Below are 14,534 nucleotides of genomic sequence, written 5' to 3' on the forward strand. Positions count from 1 at the left end.
GTAGTGGAGAGTTATGAAAAAGATGGTGATGGGGAACATATAGATTTAAACTTCATTGAAAGTACTAGAAGGTCTGCTTTTCCTGTTAATTTTAGAATAAATAATATTTGTAAAATTGAGATGGCAGAAGATTGATCTGCCAACTGGCTTCAAAAGTAGGAGGGGTGTTTGGCTTTCTAATAGTAATATATATATATAATATAAAGTATCCTCTTTTATGCATAACCCTAAATTTGATCAGTGACCTTGAGAAAGTGTCACGACCCAACCCTCACCCTATATGGAATTAGGGGTGACCGGCACTGGATGTCAAGTGAACCTGTTTATTATTGAATTATTTATATTATAGTGGAATTATTTGTATTATAGTGGAAGCATGTGTTACATAATTTGAGGGTAATTATGTGGTCAACATTACAGAGCATATTCTTAAGTCTCAAATCCCTTCACAAAATGCTAATGAAATACATAAACTATTTGCATAATTCATTTACATTAAACTTGGTCAAGGCACAAAAGGCCATCCTGTAAAAATAAATTGATAGAGAGAGAATAAATTGTATGTATTATTGATTGATGATATTATCTATTACAAATAGTGAGGGGCTCCTTATATAGGAGATGTAGTGGAGTAGGTGGAGTAGGTGGTAGTGGTAGGTGTGTAGTAGGTGGTAGTAGGTGGTGGTAGGTGTAGTAGGTGGAGTAGGTGATGGTAGGTTTTAACAGCCCCCCGCAAACTCAAGGAGGATAGGAACTAATCAACTTGAGTTTGGAGAGAGTAACAAAACAAGAAAATAATCTGAAAAATAAAAAATGGATAGGAGACACTGTATGGTCGTGTTAGACCGTTGTAGAAGACTGTATGGTTGGCAGACCGATGTAGAAGACACTGGCTCGTGTCGAACCGATGTAGAAGACCGTTTATGGGGTCATGTCGGACCGTTGAAGCAGACAACCGGAATTAATGTCGGGACAGTTTATGGAGTCTTGCTGGACCCTTGTAGAAACTAACCGGAATCAATGTCGGGACAGTTTACAGAGTCTTGTCGGACCCATGAAGGAGCTAACCGGAATCAATGTCAGGACAGTTTACAGAGTCTTGTCGGACCCATAAAAAGTCGCACCCTAAAAAGGTGTGCCCAATCTTTCAAAAGGCGTGCCATCAAAAGGCGTGCCCAATCCATAAAAAAGCATGCCATCAAAAGGCGAGCCCAAGTCATAAAAAGATGTGCCGGACATGATGGCGAGGCGCGTCACCACATTGGCTTGCGCGCCCGTTTTGTCGTCTGGCGTCAAGTGGCGCGCGATGCGCGTGTCTGCCTTGGCTATTTAACCAAGACGGATGCTGAGACTGAGGCAGAGGCTAAGACAAAAAACTGGCTAAAAACCTCTGAGAAACTCTTCGTTGTCTTGAGAGAGATACTCTGTAACACTCTGTAACCAACCTTTCTCTGAAACACTCAGCAACCCATAACATGGCCTCTTCGTCCCGTAGTCTGCTCACTCTCTTTCCCGACCTCAACGAGTCCACAAGAGAGGTAACTGGTGCGGTTGCCCGTGAACCTCAACCAAGCGCCCCTGAGTTTGCTCCGTTGACCTTTCCTATGCGGTCTGTGGAGCAAAGAATGGCAGCGCAATCAGATATTGAGGCGAATCAGTATACATTGAAGTCATGTGTTGAAACCATGACTGCGGTCACAAACTTGTCGCACCGGCTGCAGAGTAGGACAAATGAGGTGCAGCAGTTAAACGCCCAACTGGCTTTGCTCCAGCGCATGTATAAGGATGCGCGAGCAGAGATATGTGTGCTGAAAGCGGAAAATAAGGAGCTGAAGCGGAAGGCCACCGTGATGTTCCGATTTGGAGGGCCGCCATATGCTGCAGTGGAGGAGCAGGGTGGAGTGATCGTGCCCAGTGGAGTGGGAAACACGGAGGCAACACCGTCAAGGGCCGCCCAGGACGGAGGCAAGAAGAAAAGACCGGCGGCAGAGTAGAGAAGAAAAAATCTCGCCTGTGGATGTGGTTGTGTTGGTTTGGTTTGGTTTTTTTTTTTTTTTGGTGTAAAATTGTGATCGGGGTTGATCCCTGTCATGAAGAAATGACAAGTTTGTGGAATGTTGGTGTTATTTTGTGTTGTTGTTTTGTTTAAGAATAAAAATAAAATAAAATAAAACAATGGATAAAGAAAATAGATAAAAATATTTGTGGATGGGCATATGAAAAACTTCGGTGTGATTTTTTTTTTTTTTTTTTTTTTGGTGGAATATAAAACAATTTATTTTAATATATATATATGGGTGATGCTCACTAACGAGTTGTATAATAATGAAATATTGATGGAAAAAGAAAGATAGAAAAAATAAAATAAAATAAAAGTAGGGATAGGGGAAATATATTATAATAAAAATATATATATATATATATATATATATATATATATATTAAAATAAAAGAAAAGTGTGAAATAACGTGGGTGGAAGATATGGGTTTGATTAAAGAAATAGCTATGATCAACATGGCAAGCAATGGCCCACCAAAAAGAGGCAACCCAGTTGTGTTTCGTGTTCTTGTCAAAAGATGGAGTAAAAGAAATATAAAAAAAAAGAAAAGAAAAAGGAAAAGAAAGTTGAGTGGGGAACATGAGTGTGTGGAAAGAAGGAAAAAGAAAAAATATGGGGTGGAGACGACTACTGGTGTCAAGAGGCTTTATCAGATGCAGGCTGATGGAACTTTGTTATTCCCTGCTATCAATGTTAATGGCTCCGTCACCAAGAGCAAGTTTTATAACTTGTATGGCTGTCGCCACTCACTCCCTGACGGTTTGATGAGAGCCACTGATGGTATGATTGCTGGAAGGGTTGCTGTTGTCTGTGGTTATGGTGACGTTGGCAAGGGCTGTGCCGCTGCAATGAAGAAAGCTGGAGCACGTGTGATCGTTACTGAGATCGATCCAATTTGTACCCTTCAGGCTCTTATGGAGGGCCTCCAAGTTCTAACCCTCGAAGATGTGGTCTCAGAAGCTGATATCTTTGTCACCGCCACCGGGTGTGAAGAGGATCACGATTAAGCCTCAAACAGACAGGTGGGTTTTCCCCGACACCAAGTCAGGCATCATTGTCTTGGCTGAGGGGCGGCTTATGAACTTGGGTTGTGCTACAGGGCATCCCAACTTTGTGATGTCTTGCTCTTTCACTAACCAAGTGATTGCCCAGCTTGAGCTGTGGAAGGAGAAGAATACTGGCAAGTATGAGAAGAAGGTGTTGATTATTCCCTCAGAGAGACAAGAGTTCAGTTCAGTTATGGAATTTGTGGTGGCGGAGTGAAGGTATGTGTAGAGGTCCGGCGGGCGGCCAAGGCGAGGCTGCCGCCCGCCGGTGAAGCGGAATTACTAAGTTGTTAACCTTGCTCTAATACCATGTAAAAATAAATTGATAGAGAGAGAATAAATTGTATGTATTATTGATTGATGATATTATCTATTACAAATGGTGAGGGGCTCCTTATATAGGAGATGTAGTGGAGTAGGTGGAGTAGGTGGTAATGGTAGTGGTAGGTGTGTAGTAGGTGGTAGTAGGTGGTGGTAGGTGTAGTAGGTGGAGTAGGTAATGGTAGGTTTTAACACATCCCATCATACATACACAAGTTAACATACCAACCCAAAACATATGTATGTTACATCACAAGTGCACACTTACACACTAAGTAGCATAGACACGGGCACACGACACGACTCGGGCACACAGACATGTTGATTTAAAAAAAATGGTAGACATGACACGCCTGGGACTTGTTAAAATTTTATATTTTTACAAATTTGTTATATGTCATATATATGAATAATTTATTCAAAGATAATGAAAAATATATAACATAACACTAATTACATTAAAAAGTATATATTTCATAATTTAAGCAACAAAATATCATTCACGTAACAATTATATTATAAAGAATGCAAAACAATTATAGAACATTGCAATATGCATGATGTATTTATCTTACGAAAATTGCAAAACATATTTAGAGTACATCAGTTGTGTTTTGAAGAATGTAGTGTGTTCAGACGGTTCAAGAAGTGTCTCCAAAATGTCAATAAAGTGTCCGATATTATAAATTTTATTTTTTTAATTAAGACACGTTGAAGAAGTGAGGTAAAGGGTGAGTCCCACACATGGTGGAACCGACAATTCGAACCATACCTGTGAAAATATTGGCCTTGTTTGGTTTGTATTTGAGAAACATGTTTTGAGATAAAAAGTACGAAAATTTGTTTGGTTTGGTTTTTTTTCAAAAGATGTTTTGAAAAATTATTTTGAGAGAGAGTTTTGGAAAAAGTGATTGATTTGATGTGTATGAGAGAGAGATTTGTTTGGAAAATTTGTAAACCAAACAAGTTTTGGAAAAAAATTTTAGAAAAATTTGTTTGGTTCGATTAACTTTGAAAACTTATTTGTAGAGAATTTTTCCAATTTTTTTTTCCAAAACACAAACCAAACAAGGCCATTGTGTTCTACTAAGTCTTGACCGTGGTTTAAGTTAAACACTGTATCAACCTTAATTAATCATGTACAAGCACAACATTCCTTGTTTGGAAAAATGTAAATCTTGCACTAGCACATAAGAATGTACCAAAAATTCAAGGCAATCCAATCTATGCGTTATCCACGTGGGTCCCATGCGGTAAGAGTGCTGCATTGTGACCCGGACATTCTGGGTTCAAAACATGAAAACAATCTTTCTGCATGCGGGGGTAAGGTTATGTGTATTTAACCCTTCCCAAATCCCAGAGTGGCTTCCCCTTAATACATTTTAATTATATTAGAGTTGCTTAAATGCCAATAATTAAATTACTAATCTCCCATAGATTCCAACTTGAGGCGAATTATGAAATTAATCAATTCGGTTTATGATTCAAAATGTTTAAGCAATAAGTTATATCACTTGATCACAATCACAATTAAACATAAATGATACGTAATTAACCATATGAAGCATTTACAGTTAGGAAATTAATTAGTATGATAAATAATGAGAATAGCAATACCAGGGATAGTAAAAGCAAATACATATCCTATGATAAATATTACACTAACCAATTATATCTTTCATGACAAAATTTTCTTGGGGATTCTTTCATCACAAGCACTTATATTCAATCACACTTGATGTAAAATGCCCATAAACAATGAAAAGGGTAACACCTGCGGTGTTAAAAGGGACTCAACCATGATGTGGAATGAATTGTATAAGATTGGTTCTTCCTTTATCTGTGGCAGAAAGCAAGCAGACTGATTGCAAAAAGTGCATCGCCAATGGATGGGCAACTTTTCCTTATAAAGCATCTCCTCATCTTAAGGGAGCAGGTTATCTCTCACCTTTTAATTTAGGTAAATATTGTAATCAGTTTGAGTATATAATTCCCAACTGTGAAGCTTGGATTTTCAGATTGCACCATTTGATATAGAATTTTCAGTCACGCATAAGGAACTTGATTTCTCACATTTACTGGTTAGTAACTCTGAACCTGCGGTTATTCATATGATGCATTGTCATGTTTCACCATTTCTCTTTTGCACTCTAATTGCATGACTGACGATGAAATTATCCTGGATTTGAGTGCAATATTTACCTTTTACCATTGCTGCACCATAAGTGAATAACATCAGTGTGTGCATCTGTTCTGGACTTATAATTTGTAAGAAATAGAATTACAAGCATAAATAATTTAGATGGGAACAAAAACAGGAGTTCAATTTAATTGGTTTCTATCTAGGTTTTTTTATTTTTTTATTTTTTTTTATCTTCTAATTCTTCTTGTTTATTTTGTTCATAGCTTTTCTCACTTTTTTTTATCCCCTATTCTTCATAGGTTGGATATAATAAAAATAAAAAAAGCCGTAGCCAACATTACCATATTTCCGCTGAAACTGTGGCTAATGGATCTGGTCTTGATTTTAACATGAGAGAGAAAGAAGTGGGAAATGTAAAAAATTGATGTATAAAGAGAAATAGAGAATTGTATAGATATTGATTGTATTATTGATTGATAATATTGTATTGATTATGTTTACAATGAGTCCTATATATAGAAGATTAGAGGAGGTAGGTATGTAGTAGGTGGAGTAGTAGGTGGAGTAGGTGAAGTGGGTGGAGTAGGTGTAGTGGTAGGTTTTAACAGCCCCCCGCAAACTCAAGGGGGATAGGAACTAACCAACTTGAGTTTGGAGAGAGTAACAAAACAAGAAAATAGACGAATACATAAAATAAAAGAGGATAGGAGACACTGTATGGTCGTGTTAGACCGTTGTAGAAGACTGTATGGTTATGGCAGACCGATGTAGAAGACACTAGCTCGTGTCGGACCGATGTAGAAGACAGTTTATGGGGTCATGTCGGACCGTTATAGCAGACAATGTTGTGACAGTTGTTGTGACAGTTTACGGAGTCTTGCAGGACCCTTGTAGAAACTAACCGGAATCAATGTCGGGACAGTTTACAGAGTCTTGTCGGACCCATGAAGGAGCTAACCGGAATCAATGTCGGGACAGTTTACAGAGTCTTGTCGGACCCCTAAAAAGTCGCACCCTCCAAAGGTGTGCCCAATCTGTCAAAAGGCGTTCCATCAAAAGGCGTGCCATCAAAAGGCGTGCCCAATCCATAAAAAGGTGTGCCGGACATTATGGCGAAGCGCGTGACTACCTTGGCTTGCGCGCCCATGTTGTCGTCTAGCGCCGAGCGGCGCACGATACGCGTGTCTGCCGTGGCTATTTAACCAAGACGGAGGCTGAGGCTGAGGCTGAGGCTGAGACAAAAACCTGCTAAAAAACCTCTGAAAAAATTCTTCGTGTTCTGAGAGAGATACTCTGTAACACTCTGTTGCCCAGAAAATGGCTTCTTCTTCCCGCCCTCTGCTCACTCTCTTTCCCGACCTCAACGAGTCCACAAGAGAGATAACCGGTGCGGTTGCCCGTGAACCTCAACCAAGCGCCCCTGAGTTTGCTCCGCTGACCTTTCCTATGCGGTCTGTGGAGCAAAGAATGGCAGCACAAACAGATATTGAGGCCAATCAGTATACGTTGAAGTCATGTGTGGAGACGATGACGGCAGTCACAAACTTGTCGCACCGGCTTCAGAGTAGGACAAATGAGGTGCAGCAATTAAACGCCCAACTGGCTCTGCTCCAACGCATGTATAAGGATGCGCGAGCAGAGATAAGTGTGCTAAAGGCGGAAAATATGGAGCTGAAGCGGAAGGCCACCGTTATGTTTCGATTTGGAGGGCCGCCATACGCTGCAGTGGAGGAGCAGGGGGTAGTGATCGTGCCCAGTGGAGTGGGAAACACGGAGGCAACACCGTCAAGGGCCGTCCAGGACGGAGGCAAGAAGAAGAGATCGGCGGCAGAGTAGAGAATAAAAATCCTGCCTGTGGATGTGGTTGTTTTGTGTGTTTTTGGTTTGTTTTGTTTTGTTTTGTTTTGATTTTTTTTTTTTTTTTTTTTTTTTGGTGTAAAATGCTGATCGGGGTTGATCCCCGGCATGAAGAAATGACAAGTTTGTAAAATGTTGTTGTTGTTGTTGTTTTTTTTTTTTTTTTTTTTTGGGAGTGTTTTGTTGAAAAAATAAAAAATAAAATGAAAGAAAACAAGGGAGAAAGAAAATAGATAAAAAATATTTATAGATGGATTATATGAAAAACATCAGTGTGATTGTTTCAAAATAAAGTGGGGGTATTTAAAAAAAAGGAAAAGTGATTTGGAAAAAATAAATAAAAATAAGTGATTTTGAAATCAAATGGAGGAGAGAGAGGGACAAACCCATGTGATAAAGTGGAGAGAGAGTCGGTAAGTGGGGTGCAAAAGGTGAAGGAGAAATGATGGATTGAAAATGGTTTGGGTCAAAAGTGGACACTATTAGTGGGAAACATGAGTGCATTGATTATTTGATATAATAATAATAATAAAAATAAAAAGTTAGAACAGTTGGAGAGAATGAGTGGAGTATGGTAAGGGTTTCATCCAAAGCCAAAATTCCTACAGCGAATCACTTCTCAAATCCTAGCACAAGCTTTTTCTCTTTCCAGGCCGAAATCAACCAGCTTCTGAGCCTCATCATCAACACTATCATCAACACTTTCTACAGCAACAAGGAGATTTTTCCTTCGTGAACTCATCAGCAACTCCTCTAATGCATTGGATAAGATCCGAGTTGAGAGCTTGACGGAGATCGGTGACAGTGAAGGTGAGCAGCGATCGAAGCCTCGATTGGAAGGCTGATGTTTGTCATGCCTATCAACTCATTTTTGGCAACCAAGCATGCATAACGGAAGCATGGTCCACGCTTAAGAACTCTTTAAGGCAAACAGGAAAAACCACCAAGTCAGCTCTTGAACTTTGTAAACTACCTCTCTGTCTTCACAGTCCCGCTTTCAGAAACAGCCCTGGATACACTTTCCTGACCAAGTTCATTATCAGGTTGATTCTGAACAATTCGATTTCGAGCATCATCAGCGAAAAAGACAAAATCGAGATCAACCAAGGAAACAGGATGACCGGGAGTACAATCCCTGGGGGTTTCAAAGAAGGAGAGAGAGAATTGCTTGCGTAGAACACCAACGTCGAAGTAAATGAGTCCGGAGCTGGGGACATCGACTCGAACGCCCTTGACGGGGAACCAAAGGAAGAGGTCCTGGGCAGAGACACCGGAGAGTTGGCCGATCTCGCCATAGCGAAGAGTTCCAGAGACCGTGAAGTCGTAGTGAAAGTCAGTTTCGTATTTAGCATTGCAGGCCTCGGGTAATCGGACTTCGAAGTGGCCTGTGGAGGGGTCGATGGTGAAATTGGTTATGCGCTTTGGGAGGAGACCCGTAGGGAGGCCATGTGACCCAAGAACTTCATAGATTGATGATGATGGTGATGATGAACAAGGGAGTGCCAAAGGATTATACTGGGGAAAATGTCACTGTTAACAACTTTTCTGTTATCCTTGGAAATAAGACTGCTCTTACAGGGGGAAGTGGAAAGATTGAGGATAGTGGTCCAAATGACCATATTTTCATATTTTACAGTGATCATGGCGGCCGAGATTAACCGGTTTCAGAGATGGGTTGACTGGGCGAGTCAAGGACAGCGACTCGAAGGAGTTGGGTGTGAAGGTGGTGGACTCGAAGAAATTTCAAGGTATGTGTAGAAAATTCTAGCGGACTAGGTTGAGGTCCGGCGGGCAGCTAAGGTGAGGTTGCCGCCCGCCGGGGAAGCGAAAATACTAGGTTCTAAACCTGCTCTGATACCATGTAAAAAATTGATGTATAAAGAGAAATAGAGAATTGTATAGATATTGATTGTATTATTGATTGATAATATTGTATTGATTATGTTTACAATGAGTCCTATATATAGAAGATTAGAGGAGGTAGGTATGTAGTAGGTGGAGTAGTAGGTGGAGTAGGGGAAGTGGGTGGAGTAGGTGTAGTGGTAGGTTTTAACAGGAAACTCTACATGTTAAATCATTAGTTGTTGAAAAAGCAATTAAATCCTACGTTGCATGCACTCTTCTAAATTTGTGAAGTGCCCCTGCCTGATACTTGATACTTGGATTAGTATATGGGATATGTGTCTGATATGCTTAGTTGGAGATAAACTCAACCAGTACAAGTAGTAGCGTTTATTATATATATAGGATATGCACAAGACTTCTACTTTATACATAAAATTCTGTATTTTTGTTTGTAAACATCATTTTACCCTTTAAAATAGAAATATGAAATATGGTTGTGTCCCAGTGTCCTCGACATGAAAAATACATGAATTTGACACTCCGACACATAACCACACCTAAGTCCATGTAACATAGATTAAATATGTGGTTGGTGAGCTTGCCATATGTTGAATGACTTAACAAATGGACAGTTTGGGACAAAGATCAGTTACCAAAATGTATATGAGTTCTTGTTAAATGTATAGATGAGAAGAAGAAGAAGAAGAAGAAGAAGGAATAGAACAAGAGAAAGCTTCTGTAGATTATTAATTCAAAACTTAGGATTCAAAACTTAGGGTTTCCCCCTTACACACAACTACTTATACTAATAAGAATAATACATAAAGACCAAACTACCCCTAACACTTAACACTCCCCCTCAAGTTGGTGCAAAGATGTTTCTCATGCCCAACTTGCAACAAATAGAGTGAAAGACTTTACTACTAAGACCCTTAGTAAAAACATCCGCCAGTTGATCTTCAGACTTAACAAAAGGCATACATATCACACCCTTATTCAATTTCTCCTTAATGAAATGTCTGTCAATCTCAATATGCTTAGTCCGGTCATGTTGAACAGGATTGTGTGCAATACTAATAGCAGCCTTGTTGTCGCAATACAAAGTCATGGGACCACTCCAATCAAGCCCTATATCACTCAACAAAGATTGAAGCCACATTAGTTCACATGTTCCATGTGCCATAGCCCTGTATTCAGCTTCAGCACTAGATCTAGAAACGACCCCCTGCTTCTTACTACGCCATGTAACTAGATTTCCCCCTACAAAAGCACAATAACCAGATGTAGAGCGTCGGTCATCTATAGAGCCTGCCCAATCTGCATCTGTGAATGCTTCCAACCTCAAGTGACCATGATTAGAGAACAAAATTCCTTTTCCAGGGGCAGATTTAAGGTACCTCAAAATGCGATAGACTGCATCCAAATGAGGTACACGAGGATCATGCATAAACTGACTCACTATTCCAACTGCATAGGCAATATCTGGACGAGTATGAGAGAGATATATCAGTCTTCCCACAAGTCTTTGGTACCTTTCCTTCTCCACAAGCTCACCAATTCCACTACAAAGATGATGATTAGTCTCAATTGGTGAATCAGTTGGTCTGCAGCCCAACATGCCCGTTTCTTCAAGAAGATCTAGAATGTACTTCCTTTGAGAAATAAAGATGCCTTTGTCAGATCTAGCAACTTCAATCCCAAGGAAGTATCTTAATGGACCAAGTTCTTTTATCTCAAACTCCTTGGCTAACTGCATCTTGAGATGGGTCACCTCCTCCTCATCATTACCTGTCACAACTATGTCATCCACGTATACAATAAGCACTGTTACCTTATGTACATTGCGTTTGACAAACAAGGTGTGATCCGCATTGCTTTGCTGATATCCAAATCCCACCATTGCCTTGAGGAATCTACCAAACCAGGCTCTAGGAGATTGTTTCAAACCGTACAAAGCCTTCTTTAATCTACAAACCTTTCCAACTGTAGACTGAGATGAGAATCCTGGAGGTACATCCATATATACCTCCTCCTCCAAATCCCCATGAAGAAAAGCATTCTTCACATCTAGTTGTTGTAGAGACCATCCCAAATTAGCCGCACATGACAGAATAGTTCGAATGGAATTCATCTTTGCTACCAGGGCAAAAGTTTCTTGATAATCTATTCCATATGTTTGGGTAAATCCCTTGGCCACTAGTCTTGCTTTGTACCGTTCAATCGTCCCATCTGCATTGTGCTTAATGGTGAACACCCACTTACATCCGACTGGGTGTTTCCCATTTGGAAGAGACACCAACTCCCATGTGTTATTTTTACTCAAAGCTTGCATCTCTTCTACCATAGCTACCTTCCACTTAGGATCATTGATGGCTTCTTTCCAACCCTGCGGAATACACACAGAAGAAAGGGACGAAACAAAAGCACGATACGTAGAAGACAACGAATCATATGACACAAATTTAGAAATAGGGTGTTGAGTACAAGCTCTAACCCCCTTTCTGAGAGCAATAGGAAGACTCAAATCATCCGTAATAGGACCATCAACAACAGGTGAAGAAATGAGATGAGGATCATTACCTGAAGAGTTAGTGGAAACTGGGTGTGGAACTGGCATAGGAGATGATGATTGACTTGGTGGCACAAGAGAAGCCGGCTCTTTCTGACGCCGTGAATAAGTCTTAAGATCAGCTCTGTCCAAACGACCACTGATATCCGACTCCTCATCAACAGAACTCCTAGGCTCCCCCTCACCACAAATAATAGCCCGTTGAGGAGGAAGGAAAAAAGACAACTCATGCTGATATGATGCCGGCTCATCCGCAATCTCATCGATACCACGCTCCCCCTGAGGAGATGGCGGAGGACCAGGAAAAAAAGACTCAGATTCACGGAAGGTGACATCCATACTAACATACAACCTATGAGAGTGAGGGTCATAGCATTTGTAGCCTTTCTGAGTAGCAGAATAACCAAGAAAGACACACCGGACAGCCTTAGGATCAAGCTTCCCACGAGGCCGAGGGTGAAGATGAACAAAACAGACACTACCAAAAACCCGAGGCGGAAGAGAAGAAGTGGGATACGTCACAGGAAGAAGCTCAAGAGGAATTTGGAAGTGGAGGACACTAGAGGGCATACGGTTAATAAGATAAGCCGCGGTAAGAACCGCATCCCCCCAAAAGGACTTAGGAACGTTCATGGTAAACAAGAGAGAGCGAGCAACCTCAAGTAGATGGCCATTCTTACGTTCAGCAACTCCATTCTGTTCAGGAGTGCCAACACAACTAGTCTGATAAAGAATGCCATGGTCGTCGAGGTATGCCCGGAAAGCGCCATCAACATACTCAGTCCCATTGTCACTCCTAAGAATTTTGATAGTAGCATTAAAGAGATTGGATACCATTTTATGAAAACTTTTGAAGCATGAGAAAACTTCATTTTTTGTGCGAAGTAAATAAAGCCAAGTCACACGGGAATAACAATCAATGAATGTGACAAACCATCGATAACCAGAGGTAGAAACAACAGGGGAAGGACCCCACACATCGGTATGAATAAGCATAAAAGGAAAAGTACTTCTTTTATTAATTGAAGGATAACAAGTACGTTTATGCTTAGCAAGCTCACAAGCATCACAAACAAAGTTATTCCTAGGACAATCACGAACTAATAAAGGAAAAAGTTTCTCTAAAATGCTAAAGGAAGGATGCCCCAAACGGCGATGCCACTGATGAAGGAGACGAAGGGAGGAGCCAGAAGAGCATTGCAGAGCCTGAGAGGACAAAGGTGAGGCAGGCATGGCATCCAGAAAGTACAGACCACTTTGTACTCTACCACTGCCAATCATTTTCCCCGTAGCCAGTTCCTGAAAGACACAATGAGTCGGAAAAAAGGTTACAGAGCAATTGAGAGCAGTAGTAAGGCTACTAACAGAAAGTAAGTTAGTTGAAAAATTAGGAACATGAAGAACAGATGAAAGCGAAAGTAAAGAGGTGCAACGAACAGAACCCTTGCCAGAGATAGAAGATAAAGTGCCATCAGCCACTCTAACCTTATCTCGCCCAGAACTAGGTGAATAAGAATGGAAAAAACTAGAAGTACCCGTCATGTGATCGGTAGCACCGGAATCAATGATCCAAGGAGACGACGAAGAAACACTGAGGGCACTAGCAGAAATACCTGTGTGAGCAAAGTTGGAAGAGGCAGAAGAGGAAGGAGCTAAGGCAGATGAAGAATCAAGTCGAGCCATCAAACGTCTGAGAGTGTGAAGCTCATCCGGGGAAAGAGAACTAGCATCATTCGAGGCACTAGCAGTAGTCTCAGAAACATGTGCTTGAGGACGAACACCACCACCACGACCACGGCCTCGAGTAGGGCGGCCATGCAACTTCCAACAGTGTTCTTTATCATGTCTATCTTTCCCACAATACTCACACTTCAACCAGTCCCGATCAACCAATGGACCCTTACCACCACCTGGAGGCAGAAAAGGTGGAGTATCACGTGACTTGGGGCCGACAACCATCGCTGACCGATCCAGAACAGGAGCATGCACCATAGCACTGCGACAACTCTCCTCCTGCTGAACCAGGGCATAAGCCTCACGCAATGTAGGAAACGGAGAGCGACCCAACACCTGAACCCGTATCTGATCATACTCCAAATTCAGACCAGCAAGAAAGTCATACACCCGCTCCTTCTCCACAGCCTGCTGAAACATAGTGGCATCCTTGGAGCAAACTGGCTGGAAACTCTGGTAGAAATCTAGCTCTTGCCACAAACCACTCAACTCAGCATAGTAGACTGCCAGAGAGCGATCCTTCTGATCCAAACCCCTAATCGTCTTACGCAATTCATAGGCCTGTGCATCATTCCCTTGTTGAGAATACATTTGAGAGGCAGCTATCCAGATCTTGTGAGCAGTATCCATCAAGAGAAAAGTCCGATTAATGGTAGGCTCCATAGAATTGATGAGCCAGGTCATAACTAAAGCATTCTCAGAAATCCATTGAGCAGATAAAGTACTATCCTCAGTAGGTGGCTGGGTACTACTACCAGTAATATAGCCAGTCAAACGCCGGGCGGCAATCGCAAGACTACAGGAGCGGGACCAAATCAAGTAATTAAGACCATTAAGTTTGACCGGACTAATCTGGAGAGAAGGACTATCACCAAGAGTCAGACCACGACTCAGTCCACTCTCCTCCTTGCCCTTAGAGTCCTGACCCAAGCTGTCAGCCATGAGATGAGAAAAGAGGG

At 41.3% G+C, this 14,534-nt stretch overlaps 1 protein-coding gene, 1 long non-coding RNA gene and 1 pseudogene across 8 annotated transcripts in view; 2 read left to right on the plus strand and 1 right to left on the minus strand.

Annotated features, from left to right (window-relative positions):
• Positions 1-14,534, plus strand: part of LOC114272467 (conserved oligomeric Golgi complex subunit 3) — a 37,845-nt gene that overhangs the window by 17,530 nt on the left and 5,781 nt on the right. For all 6 annotated transcript variants that reach the window (XM_082924190.1, XM_082924192.1, XM_082924191.1 and 3 more), the window contains 2 exons: positions 5,277-5,363; positions 5,446-5,508. In XM_082924190.1, the coding sequence (XP_082780316.1) occupies positions 5,277-5,363; positions 5,446-5,508 (150 nt within the window). The remainder of the gene's footprint in view (positions 1-5,276; positions 5,364-5,445; positions 5,509-14,534) is intronic.
• LOC114280466 (adenosylhomocysteinase pseudogene) lies at positions 545-3,467 on the plus strand (annotated as a pseudogene). The gene has a single exon (XR_014365989.1). The product of XR_014365989.1 is annotated as an adenosylhomocysteinase pseudogene (transcript).
• On the minus strand, positions 12,829-13,593 carry LOC145824472 (uncharacterized). The gene is made up of 2 exons (XR_014365990.1): positions 13,455-13,593; positions 12,829-13,140 (listed from the first exon to the last, which is right to left on the minus strand). It is a non-coding gene; the product is annotated as an uncharacterized LOC145824472 (long non-coding RNA).

Source organism: Camellia sinensis, chromosome 4 (assembly GCF_055761805.1).
Source record: "Camellia sinensis isolate YWXY chromosome 4, ASM5576180v1, whole genome shotgun sequence".
NCBI classification, from domain to species: Eukaryota; Viridiplantae; Streptophyta; class Magnoliopsida; order Ericales; family Theaceae; genus Camellia; species Camellia sinensis.